At 38.9% G+C, this 13,822-nt stretch overlaps 1 protein-coding gene across 3 annotated transcripts in view; it reads left to right on the top strand.

Annotated features, from left to right (window-relative positions):
* Nucleotides 1-1,420: 1,420 nt before the first annotated feature.
* WDR20 (WD repeat domain 20) overlaps nucleotides 1,421-13,822 on the top strand; it is a 57,222-nt gene continuing 44,820 nt past the window's right edge. For all 3 annotated transcript variants that reach the window (XM_081314073.1, XM_081314072.1, XM_081314074.1), the window contains exon 1: nucleotides 1,421-1,687. In XM_081314073.1, the coding sequence (XP_081170199.1) occupies nucleotides 1,424-1,687 (264 nt within the window). In that variant the 5' untranslated portion in view covers nucleotides 1,421-1,423. The remainder of the gene's footprint in view (nucleotides 1,688-13,822) is intronic.

Below are 13,822 nucleotides of genomic sequence, written 5' to 3'. Positions count from 1 at the left end.
CTCCTGTGCACAGATTTCAGGTCACTCCACAAATGGATTCAGTCCAGGCTCCGGCTGGTCCATTCTAAAACTTTGATCTTCTGGTGAAGCCATTTGAGTGATGCATAGTGTTGTTTTTGCATCATACTTCTGGGACTTACGGCCAACCTTGGTCTCATCAAACCATAACACATTTTTCCACATGCTTTTGTCAGACTTGATGTAGCTTTTTACATGAAGCTTTAGGCAGGCTTGGGTTTTTTTCCTTGTAAGAAAAGGTTTCCATCTTGCTAACCTACCCTATAGCCCAGATATATGAAAAATATGAAAATAAATATGAAAAATATTTGCCAGAAATTCCTACAGCTTCTTTAACATTGCTGTAAGCCTCTTGGCAACCTCTTGAACCAGTTTTCTTGTTTTTTCTTCAATTTTTGAAGGGGTATCTAATTCTTGTTAATATCACTGTTGTGCCATATTTTCTCAAAGTGACAGTCTGTTGATGATCACTGTGATGCATGGTATATATCCAATACCTTGGAAATTTTTTATACCCTTTTCCTGATACTTTCCAACAATAAGATTAATTATGATTAATAAGATTAATCCATCAATAAGATTCTGAACACAGCCATATTCCTACTTATAAGAGGCTGTGAACACTTATGCAGCTAGATTCTAATTTATTTTCCCCCTAGATTATTTGTTTTTCAACTGAACTGTGCACATATGTTATACTAAAGATGGAAAAAATTCCAAAGTGATTTATCTTGGTCTGATATTTTTTTACATTTCAAAAATCTGGCATTTTAACGGGTGTGGCAACTTTCCACTGTATTCATAAATGCATTTATACAGAAAATCCTCCCCATTCTTGGGAGGCAAGAAGCAACAAAGGTACAGATTATATGTTATGTATCTGGGAAAACTGAGTAACAAAAATTGAATTACTGGATATAACAGCTGTTATACAATCTCAGTAATACAAATGAAGAATATAGTATGAATTAAACAACGAAGAATGTGTGCAATATATTTTCCAAATACACATCACAGTTATCCGCAGTATTTTCGCACGGAAGTACCTATGGAACGCTTGTTGAAACTTTCCTCTATTAATACAAAATTACAACGCAAAAGCAGCAGGAAGTAGTTCCTCCTTCAGCGCATGCTCACTCCGAAAGCTCAACTCTCTTAATCTTCCCATCACTTCCTTCACTCCGAAGGCTCATCTCTTTTAATCTTTTCCACCTCATCCCGTTGCACCAGGCCGAAGTAACGCATGCGCAAGCGTCGCGGTAAACAGGGAAAGGTTTCGCTCCTCCCATTTCATGGCATGAACGTTTCGCGAGCTTCCCTTCCTGCGCTTTCAGGCACGAGAAACAATTTCCCTCTTTGGTGCGTCTGCGCGCTGGCCTTGCATCCGGGTACTGGAAGACGATGAATGCTCCTTTCCAAGATGGCGGCGGAGGGAGGAGGGAAGGAGATGAACGAGATTAAGACCCAGTTTACCACCCGCGAGGGGCTCTACAAGCTCCTGAGCCACTCGGAGTACAGCCGGCCCAACCGGGTGCCTTTCAATTCGCAGGGCTCCAACCCCGTTCGCGTCTCCTTCGTCAACGTCAACGACCAGAGTGGCAATGGGGACCGGCTCTGCTTCAATGTGGGCCGGGAGCTTTACTTCTACATTTACAAGGGGGTCCGCAAGGTAAGGCGCCGAAGAGGAGGGAGGGAGCGCCGTTTGCCAGCACTGCTGCGGGTGGGTGGGTGAGGAGGAGGCGTTAGGGGATCGGTCTTCCGGCTTTTTGCTCATCCCTAGCAAGGGGTCGGCCGGGTGGTGTAGCAAACTCCGGCACACCGTGGTTGTCAACAAGGGGTTTCCACGCCGGTTTATTTTTTCGTGGATGCACGGTCCTACTCCCTGTCGTTTCTGAATGGGAGTAGTTACCTCGAAAATAGGAGTCTGTCTCTTGATTTTGCGGAAGCAAAGTTGTTACGTTTAGCTCGGCCGTGCACCTTACACGGGATTCTGATAATTAAGGGGATGGGTTGGGTTGGGTTTGCTTTGTTTTTCAGATGGGGGGAGTACTTTGCAAAGTTTTGATATAATTTCCTTAAGGCAGCGTAGATGCTCTTTGAGCTTTGTGAGGGCTGAAAGCAGGTATCCTAAATGTTGGATTAAGTTTCTGAGGGCAGTGATGGAACTCACGGTTTTTAAATGTTTTTTATTAGCTAAAATTGTACTTAATCTAGTGCTCTGTGAATGTTGAAGCCTCAAGAGGAATATCTTCGAAATTAAAGAGAAAGTTGATCTGTCAAAAAAGCCTGGATGTGTGGGTTTGTTTTCCCTTGTGCAAAGTATTGGATATGATAAAGAACAATTTTCAGAGGTGGGAATAGTTCTTTCAGTACATGTATCTATCAGAACACTTTTACCTGAAGGATTAGATATTTTGCTGTTTGAACTCAGCATGTGTTGTTAAAGACCCAGGTTAAATACCCATTCAACCACCAAACTTTAGTGCATTGACTCTGGTCTAGTCATGGAATGTACTTTGTAGTATCATTGTGAAAAAATTGAGAAGGGAGTGCTGCATATGCTGCTTGAGCTTTTCAGAGAAAAGGCTTCAAATATGAATATGATGTTTAAGAGTACCTTAGTTACAGGGGGGAAAAGTATTGTATTTGTCAGTAAACATTATTTGAATCATGAGATCTTACGCATTTAATATTTTTTGTGAAATGGTGAAATAGACCCTTTCATAGCTTTAATAATGTGATTACTATTTGGCTTTTTGATAATATACTTTAGAAAGCCTTTACTTTCTCCAAGTGTAATACATATATTTTGCATCCTTGACTTAAGGTTGTTAACAAAATATTAAATTCTTCCTTGGAATGCATATTATATGAGGTAGATGTAACATTTTGTGCACATACTGAAACAGGTCCTTGGTCATGCAGTATAGATATTTAGTGAATGCATTGGTTTTAGTTCTGATTAGTTTGAACAGAATATGTTTTACATGATTTACATGATGTGTTAGCACTGAATTCAGATGTGCTGCAGTAGTCATGCTGCTTATTTTACTAAAATATTGAATGTTTGTAATAGACAGCTAAGCCAAAAATAAAGGATTTAGATTTAGGCTCATAGATGCATTTGATGCTAAATAATTTGTCCTAAGTATTCTAGGAAGTCAAGGGAAAATATTGAGAAATAGTGAATATTGAATGTATATTTATTTAATAGTGAAGTGTGGGTGTGAAGATCTTACACAGTGTTCAGAAAAGACTGAATTAAATTCACAATTGTGTGTCTTCCAGTATGTTGGACAATATTTCCATTATTAATAGGCAGCATGGCAATGCTCTTGTTAGCTTGTGATAGATGCCATAGCTGGAATGTGTCAGATTGGAAAAAGTTGATGTTAAATATTCTGTAATAAATGATACATAGTCAAGCATTTGTGGAAATGTCACACTTCTACTATACTTGCTACTTTTCTGCTGTTGAAAGTAGATGTGCTCACTCTCTTAAGTGGAAAAGAATGTTTGTTCACACTTTATTTTTGAGTGCCCTGGATTTCAAAGTGAGGATATGTGTCATAAATAAGAAAGATATGGGTACTGAATAGGAATCTTTGTTAAGGTTGCTGCATACATAGCAACAAAGTCTTAACTTTTATATGTGCTTTATATGTCTTATGTAACAATCAGTGACTGACTATATTTTAAATTAATTAAAAGATTAAAAATGAATGTTAATACTCTATGACAATTGGATAGATACTGAATGTGAATTCTTGTTTAAGAAGAACCTTACTAAATTAGACACAGCTGCATTGATTTTCAAATCATACTGGATGGTATCTGGAGGGTATCAGGTTGGTTAAGGCATTTAGTCCAATAATAAAAACTGGTAAACTTACTACAAACTTCCAAATTACTAATAGCTTCTAGAATAAAAGTTTCATTTAAAAAAAAAAGTTTAAAACAATGGTGTTTATGCCAGATTTCTTAATTTTTTTCTAATATCAGTATGTTGGGATTAGGATTAATATAATTCATGACTTAAATCATACAAGTTTTCTGACCTTCATTTAGACAAATTTAATTGTTTTGGCTTTCTCTACAAAGGTTTATGGACTTCAAATGAAGTAACCAGTTGCCTTCTGATAAGATACTCTTGGAATCAGAGGCAGATGGTCTACAATTTGAAATGATGGCCATCTGCCTCAGTCTTTACCCCAGACTGCAGTTAAAATAACAGAAATATATAGGTTCTCTGACTTTTACAGTTTTAAACTTCATAGTTTTCTTCTTTCATTGTAATAAGATTATTATGTAAAGGATGATTTCACAATTCCTGTTAATAATTTTCTGTTGGAAAGCACATTTGTGATCTTGTACCTGTTACGAGATTTTGTATTGCAAAGCTGGAATCAGAATAGAGTTGGATGGGACCTTGGAGGTCTTCTAGTCCAACCCCCTACTCAAACAGGAGACTATATAATTTGAGCAAGTGGCTGTGCAGTTTCCTCTTAAAAACCTCCACAAACCACCCAGAACTTCTGAAGGCAAGCTCCTTCCACTGGCTAGGAACTGTTCTCACTGTTAGGAAGTTTTTCTTTAATTCCAGATTGCTTCTCCCCTTGATTAGTTTCCATCCATTATTTCTTGTCTTGCCTTCTGATGCTTAGAAAACAAGTTGACCCCCTCTTCTTTGGGGCAGCCCCTCAAATACTGGAATCCTGCTATCATGTCACCCTAGTCCTTCTTTTCTCTAGCTTATATGTATAAATGTCTTGTAGTATGCCTGTGTGTGTGCTTACTCAATATTCTATTCTGGATTATTTAATATGTAAATATAAATACATTTTCTTAATTCGTTACAGAAAATACCTGAAAAAATAATTATGTTGCATCGTAGCTAATAACATAAATGCCAGCTTATGGGGCACTATACAGGGTGTCCTTAACTTACAGTCATTGGTTTGGTGACCATTAGAAGTTAAATGCACTGAAAAAAAATGACTTATGACCATTTTGTACACTTAACAACTCTTGCAGCTTCTCAGTGGTCATGTGATTACCTTTTGTGACCTCCTGACAGCCAAAGTCAAGGGAGAAGCCAGATTGATTTAACAGCCATGTTACTAAGTTAACAAAAGCAGTAATTCACCTGATAGCTGTGGCAAGAAAGGTTGTAAAATGGGGCAAAATTCACTTAACAGCTGTCATGCTTAGCAATGGAAATTTTGGGCTCAATTTTTGGTTGCAAGTTGAGGACTACCTGTAGTATACTGTGTATGGGACGGCGTTTGAATATAGTTTGAAAGGTATAATTGATGACAACTAGATTGCTTCAAACTGTGTTCAATTTTCAGAGCACCACCCCCTTCCTTATCCTATTTGGGAGCTTAAATACGTTTTTTCCCCTTGTGCCAAAAACAATTTCAGTGTTGTTGCCAATGGTATTAACTATATATTGTCTCTAAGAAAATTCCTGGAATCAAGCTTAACTTGAAACCCCCCCATGGGTTTAATGTATTTTTATTACTTTCTAAAAAAATTGCTATGACCACAGTGGGGGGGGTTTTATCAGGGGGTACTTGTCTTTGGTCTCTCTAGAAAGTCCCAAGGTTTTCTTTTCTGTGCCAGAGTTTGTTTTTGTTTAGCAAGTATTTTAATAGAACCATTTGTTCTGTTTGTTAATTTGTTTCTTTAGTTGCTTTTCATGTTTTATTTTCTTTCAAATATAAATGATTCAAATATTATTTCAGCTGTGAATACATTTGGCAAGCCTTATCCGAAATCGCATATCCTTTTATGGATAGTTAGAGTTTGATAGGGTTATAAAAAGGATGATAGTGTATTTTTTCTGGAGTGATTTGCTTACCAATGGTATTCTTTATTTCCTTTGCATGTCAGTCAACTGTTTAGCCATTATGGATTTTTATTTTCTTAACTGACTTGAAAGAACTGTCTGATAGAGGTGGTTTTTTTTTGTTACGTTTAATATTTTGAAAATAGATTCTCTAAATCTGATTCTATTCCTGTACATCTGGACAATATATTTACCAGGGTTTTTTCCTCTACTTGTCCCAAATTTGTTCTTCTGCTTTCTTACAATTGTACTATATCATTCTGCATATTATCTTAAATTGTTTCCTATAATATGCTGGCTATCTGTCTCACAGCTGTAGAAAGCTGCAGTTTGGCTATTGCTTAATTTTATTTGGCTATTGCTTAATTAATTAGCCTATAGACTTGGTAATATATTCTTGTCTCCTTGTCTATTTTAACACTTTTCTGTACCGTGAACTTGGTGGAGCAGTGGGTTAATGCCTCCTTAAGTAACACCAGCTGCCTGCAATTATTGCAGGTTCGCATCCCACCAGGCTCAAGGTTGACTCAGCCTTCCATCCTTCCGAGGTAGGTAAAATGAGGACCCAGATTGTTGGGGGCAATTAAGCTGACTTTGTAATAATGCTGCTGGGGGGGGGGGCGAAAGCCCTAATAAGCAGGCATATACATAGAATGAAGGCTACTGCTAAGCTTGTAAGCCGCCCTGAGTCTTCAGAGAAGGGCGGGATATAAATGAAATTTTTTAAAAAATAGTGGTTTTTGAGATTTTTTAACTGATCTGTGTCAGCGGTGAAAGGTTTTAGCTGAAATATACAGATATCTGTATATATACTTTGATCTATTCTCTTTGTATTTCTTGAGCACTTTCACAATTATGGATTTTATTTTTAAATATAAATTAAACTCTTCTTTGTTTCCTGAGTAATTTCTTAACAGTTCATGTTGTTAGGGTACAGATGATGCCTTGCTACAGAGGGAAAGGTATAGTGTGGCTGAAATTGACAGTCACTTTTGCAGGTACTCCGTTTGGATTGCCAGGAAAAGTGCCATGCTTTTCCTAATGAGGGATCATGCAGGGCAGTTTGCAGCTGTGTTCACTGGTTCCCTACTTTATTTGCGTGAACTCTCAAGTTCATCTTATATGCCCAAAGCACTATCTTCTGTCCATGAGGGAAAATAGCGAATGGTGGCTCCTGATCGCGGAGTGAGAAGTGTGCTATCCAGAGGGTGTGGTTTCAATTTTTTTAACTTGCCCCAACATCATCTAGTCCGCCTGGGTAGGTGGAGAAACTGACCTGAACTCTGGACTGTTGTCTGATTTCTCAGCCTGATTTATGAGGGTTCTGCAGAAATTATGTAGAAAAATCATCCAGACAAGTGGCTGAGGTAGTGTTGCTTTCTGGATCTATAATTATGTTCAAGGAGCATATTTATTTTTCACACTCTATAGTAATATGACATTTCTTAGCGATATGTACAATTTGACATGGACAGAGATTTTGTTTTCTGCATAATAGGATAACTGCACATGACTTCAGCTTTATTCCTTATCTTGTTTATATCTATAGGCAAGAGTTCATTGGTTCCTTGAATCATGTCTCCAGAGATATTACAAGGAAATGGCTGTTCCTGCAGTAAACATGTTTCTTGTTGTAGTTAGTTACAACTGTACATTTCTTTTATGTAAACAGTACATATATTAGAGTTTTTAAAAATGTGGTATGTCCTTGACGATTCTGAGATAATCAGAAAAGCAACTCTTCTATATTTTCTATCACTTAATGTCTTTGTCCTAGCAATATTAATATCATGCATGTATATCCCATGGCAAATGAGATCTAGAATATTGATCACGATTGCAGAAGAACAGTGTGGTGACTCTAGTTCAGGGGTAGGCAACCTTGGCTCTTTTGTGATTCGTGGACTTCAACTCCCAGAGGCTCAGGAATTCTGGGAGTTGAAGTCCACGAGTCATAAAAGAGCCAAGGTTGCCTACCCCTGCTCTAAGTTGGATCCTGTTTCTTTTTTGAGCAGCATCCCAGGACCAAAGTGCTGTTGTATCTGGGAACCTTTGTTGTCTGGAAATCACCATTGTCAAGGCGCCAGGAACAGAATCTCAGATGTTTACTATATACAGAAGTGGATAAGGAAGAACGCTTTCTTCAGAGTATCCCATCCCAAGCTGTTGCGGAGTTTAAATGTTTATAATGGGCCTCTTACATTGAGCCCATTGATTATGAGGAAACATAGATTGGATACAAGAACAACATAATTTGATTAATCAACCCATGCCAACAATCTGCATTTTCCGTCTATGTAACAATGCACTGCGTATAGAAGATGCCATTTTGAGAAAATGCAAATGCTTTTCTGCACTCCTAATAATATTTAGAAACCAAGCTTCTGAATGTTACTTGACCAGATTAACTAGTTTCCCTTTTTGTTTCATAATCAAGGCTAATTACTTTTACATTTGTTTTAATACTGGATTACTTCTTTTGTGATTCTAGTTTTTTTTCTAGAAAAAGCCCCAAATAGAAATTATTTTAGTAGGTCTATCAGAATTGAATTGCAGGCTCATTGGTAATCTTATTCATGGGCTTTGAGTTATTTTCTGCCTCACTGCTTACAGAATCTTCTCTGCTTTAACGAAGAAACATTATTGCATACATTTAAAAACCCCAAAATAAATTGGATAGCAGAAATGTGCAGTGTTTTGGATATAATTCAGAATAGATACTTTGGCACATATGTGATACAGACACAACATCTGACTGCAATTCATTAAAGCGGTGAGTAGCCACACATCCTGGAGAAAAACCCAGCTGCCTTAACACGTTGCTGACAGCTGATGTCTTCTCAGCTGTCTTCTCAGCGTTCCAAAGCCTCTCTTCCTAACACTGTGCAAAACATTTTGCAGCTGCTACTAACTTACAACCTTTATAATTGTTGCTTGTTATTTAGCTTAGTCATTTGGGAAAGTAGATATTTGTAAGATCTCTAAAGGAGAAGCAGTGTTTGCAATAGATTTTCAACTTTGTAGCTGAATTCTGTCACCTAGTTAAGATTTCTCCTTCCTAGTTTTCATTGATACTTTATTATTGCTACTCCATAATTATATAATTGCCTTTGGTTTATCATCTTACCTTGTTTCCTGGTTGGAGAAAGGCGGCAGTAATGATCAAAGCTGACCATCCAAAAGAAGGAAAATACACTACTAGACTGTATTAACAGCTTATCTCCTGAATGCTGCTGAAAAAAAGTTATGGAAATTTTGGGGGCATGTATAACGCCATCTATGCTAGGAAAGAAAGAGAACTATAGATGACAACTGTATTTATCAGTGTATAAAATAGAATGAGGGGCTATCTTATTGTTATGGTGGAGACCCTCTGCAAACTGAAGGCCCTTGGTTCACCCTTAGCATTACTGTAAAACCAGAGGGTCATTAATAACATCCTACTGACTTAAAATAGGCATGTGATTTTAGAACATAATTCAGTATAAAGTTTGATTTGGTCAAGTTGAGAGGCCAATCAATTTTTGTCAGGGTCATATTGAAGTGAAACCAAAACTTTATATCTCCCATTAATTACAATGAAAAACCCACAAGTATGCACAATATTTTACTTTTAAATATATATCAGGACAAATTGAAAGTTTAAGAGACATTGTTATCAGGAAGAAGCCAAGATGCAGCAAATAAGTATGGGAGTTTGGATAATAGAGCATATAGATTATTTACATAAAAGGTGCTACAACTTTACTTTTGCAGGCACATTGGTTCTTATTTGGAGATACATTTTATCAGATTTGAAATAGTTGGGATACAGTATGGTTTTGGTTTGATTTTTTTTGTTTTTAAAGATGTGTGGGGTCCTGAACCACACAGACACGACTTTTATGTTGTTTGGCAGGCAGGTTCTGTGAAAAGAATACATATTGTAACACTTACCCCTTAATTAAAAGTTGAATGGTGGGTAAGTGTAGAGATTTATTAGATATATAAGAAGGAAGGAAAGTTGAAGGGATTTTTACATTCACCACACGCTATGATTAATGACATTGCCTACGCAATTAGGCATGTACAAACCAACAGCAAAAGTAAATGTTGTTTTAGAGAAAGAACAGTGTGTATGATTTTTACCAGATTGGAAAAGTTATATGAAAAATAATAGAAACTAATACAAAAATGTATTAGAAAAAATGGAGTTCAATTGAAATAATGCAATATTTAAAAAAACACAAATTACAAACAAATCTCTCAACAAAATGTCTTGAATATTCCTGCTCAGACAAAACAGATCTAACAAAGAACAGCAAGGTGTATCTTTCCAAAAAGTGCTGTTAATACAGAACCCTTGTATTATAATCCTGTCAGCAAGGCTGGAGAAAGGTAGCTTTAGATGAATGAATGGAAAACACAATTGGATTGTTATCAGGTTCTCATGCTACATATTTGCACTGCCAGGGGTGTGCGTCACGCCAAAACCGCCCCCACCCCATTGCCGGCAATTGGGGAAAAAGTCACAATACGTCACGACACATCACGTGACATCACAAGTTTAACACCCGTGGACTATGCTATATGTTGTGTTGCCTATCACTCAATGACTGCACTTCCATCACTCCTTCCTGGTTTAAATGCTTCAGAATGAGGTCTTCGATGTTAGATATCATGAGGACCCAGATTGTTGGGGGCAATTAAGCTGACTTTGTAATAATGCCGCTTGGGTGTGTGTGTGAAAGCCCTAATAAGCAGGCATATACATAGAATGAAGGCTACTGCTAAGCTTGTAAGCCGCCCTGAGTCTTCGGAGAAGGGCAGGATATAAATGGAATTAAAATAAAAATAAATAAAAATAAATCATGAGTGAGGTAATCATGGTAGCCATCTATGCAGCTGCAACCCAAACAATTGCTACACTAGTTAGATTATTGCTCCTCACTCTGAAGATCATTTGTTATGAGTTACTTGGGACAAAAAGAGAGAGTGAAAGGAACAGTATGCTGACTGGCAGGTGGATACATTAGGTAGAAGACCGGGACAGTAGACAAGACAAAGGTGTTAGAAATCTCTACTCCATAGTGTGACATTATCTAAAATGCATTTCTGGAATCCTTCAAGATAAATAATACGAGATGCTTCAACAAGTTCTACATCCTGTTCTGTAAGCTGTGAAGGCAGTCTTTCTTCATTTGTAAAGCCATATAGTCTATAGAGTGGTCTGATTCAGTTTGGTATTCAGCAAAAGTCAGTGTGTATTTCTGGTTTACATATTCTGTATTTCCTATCCTCTTCCTAGTTTCCTAATAATTTACTTTGACATATGGAATAGACAAATGTTTTTCATTAGTTACTCTGATCGATAATCTTATTTAGATAGTAGATTATAAATATTGGAAAGCAAGAATAGGCAGTTAGCAGTAGTTCATATCTCGAAGTTGTAATTACCCATGTTTCAATAGGCATTCCATCATGTGCTATTGAACCTGGGCTAGTTAATAGCTTCCCAAGATAATGTGTTGTTTTAAAAAGATCTATAAATCTGTCCATTTCTGTAGCAGTTGAGATACAGGAACAAGATAGGGATGCTACTGTTACAGCACCCTCACATCTGAACAGTGGCATCCTTGTCTGAGTTGTCGGTCTTACCTTGGGGTAATGATTGATATACCAAAACTGTTTATCTTGTGTGATTTCAACATTTCATCCCTGGATTAGTTCTGAGGAGGCTTAGGATTTCATGGCTTCCATGGGAACAGTGGACAGACCTAGGTCATCATGTGCCTGTTATGTGTGTGTGTGCATGTGTGTCTGTGTGTGTGATGGGGGAGGGGGGAAGGCATCCTGTCAGAACTGATTTCTATTTCAAAGTACTTAATCTGTCAGAGGAGAAAAAAATTGTAAATAGCTCAGTTTTGGTTCCTTTGATTTCTAAAGAGCTCCTTAGAGATACTTAGAGAGAAGAGAAGAGACATTTAGAGTAATACTGGCAGAAGGCAAATAATTAGTTAGATAGAGGCATAAGCCCAAATTTTAGCCTATAAATTCAAAGAGTCGAAGCAGAGTTACTTCTCTATCCTTATTGTTCCATAAAGAGCTATCTGCCAACCCTTTTTAAAATGAATCAGTTTCTTTTAGGGGTGTGCAAGTAGAAAGACATTAATGGGTTACTGTGAGATTTTGCAGATAAAATCATTGCATTTGTTTGGAGTTGGGCAGAATCTAAAGTCTTGAGGGTGACATCTTGTAATATTATTTGGAAAGAGTTTTATCCTCTTGATCTTTAGGAAATTTATAGAGTGCTTGGTGAGGTGAGCTTTTTGAGTGGTAATCTTAAGACCGCTTCACCTCCTGGAGAAAGAGAACATATATGGCCTGGGGGCATCTTAGAGTCTAGTCAACCTGCGGCTCTGGAGCCACATGTGTCTCTTTCAGCCTTCTCCTGCGGCTCCCAGCCATTTGCAGAGAGAGAGAGAGAGGGAGAGAGAGAGAGAGAGAGGCACTTGCGCTTTCTCTCTCTCTCTCTCTCTCTTTCTCTGTGTGTGTGTGTGTGTGTGTGTGTGTGTATAACTAACTCACGCTGTTCTCTGAGAAGCTGACAAGCTTATTGGGCGGGGCTTCTGCCTTTGCTGTTCAGGAAGCAGGAAGCAGCAGGAAGCAGGGCAGGAGGGAGCCAGCCGAATAAGAATATGTGTGTCAGCTTGTCCAGAACAGCGTGAAGCCAGCTTGCCAGGTGAGCAGAAGATCGGAGAGAGGGAGAGGGGAGGGGGGGAGAGGGAGGGAGGGAGGGAAAGAGAGGGAGAGGGAGAGAGAGAGAACTCATGCACAGCAGCGTCTATTTCTTTTTAATTAAACTCCTCAATCAAGTTCTCCTCTTTGCATGCGGGCGCGCGTGCATTTTGCAGCTCCCAGTGTTTCCCCCCCCTCTGGGAAACAGGTCCAAGTGGCTCTTTGAGTGTTTAAGGTTGCTGACCCCTAGTATAGACAATTGTGAATGCTTTTCTATTGAGGGGAGGCACTGATATATCTCTTTAATAGTCAGACTTTAGGTCCAGCAGTATTAATACTGCTAAAAGTCTTGTATCCATTTAATACTTTGTAACATTCAGTTAGTTGAAACATTGCATCAGAGGGCAAAGCCTTTTTAACAAATGTATCACAAATGAGCTAACTTACAGAATGCTCAGGCCCTGTACTCCTGAGGGGATGAAATTTGGGGAATTTTTGGCCGTTTTAGCACCATTGCGCTGGTGGTGGCCAGCACTGGTCAGCCATAGTCACATGATCCTCATTTTCAACATTCCTTGACAGATTCCCACAAGTTGATGGGGAACCTGAAAAGAACATGATCCTCATTAGCCACATTCCTACTAGAAAAGATTTTGCTTGTGGGAGCTTTCAGGGAGAAGGTCAGTGGAAAAATGGTGCACCCTCTACACCAGGGGTGTCAAACTCAATTTCATTGAGGGCCGCATCAGCATTGCGGTTGCCCTCAGGGGGCCTGGGTGGGCGTGGCCAGCTCTACATCCATTGGCATCAAGGGTGCCTATGGAAGCCCGGGCAGGAGTGGGACCGATCTGAGGGTCTCTGGCAGAAGGAGGGTCTCTGGGCCAGGGCCAAGGCAGTGGGGGCCGTTCCCTCACTGTTTCCAGGATGGCTTCGCGGGCCACATGAAACCACTTCGCGGGCCGGATCTGGCCCCCGGGCCTTGTGTTTGACATGTCTGCTCTACACCCAGTCCCTCTACACTTGCACTGCACCAACTACTCATGAACTCCCTCACTCCCTTCCCCACCAGCTGCAGCTATTTACCTGCCAGCTGGGAAGGGAAGGAAGATTTCCAACACTTGGAGCCAGCTTTTCGTAAGGAAGCTCAATGGGGAAGCCATCTGGAAGTCAGAAGACACTTCTGATCCCACTGGTTTGTTTGTTTGTTTGTTTGTTTTTTGCCCACCTTGGTTATTC

The sequence above is a fragment of the Vipera berus genome (genome assembly GCF_964194415.1).
Source record: "Vipera berus genome assembly, chromosome: 1".
Taxonomy (NCBI): Eukaryota; Metazoa; Chordata; class Lepidosauria; order Squamata; family Viperidae; genus Vipera; species Vipera berus.
Note: the sequence above shows the minus strand (reverse complement) of the source record. Positions and strands in the feature narration are given on the sequence as shown.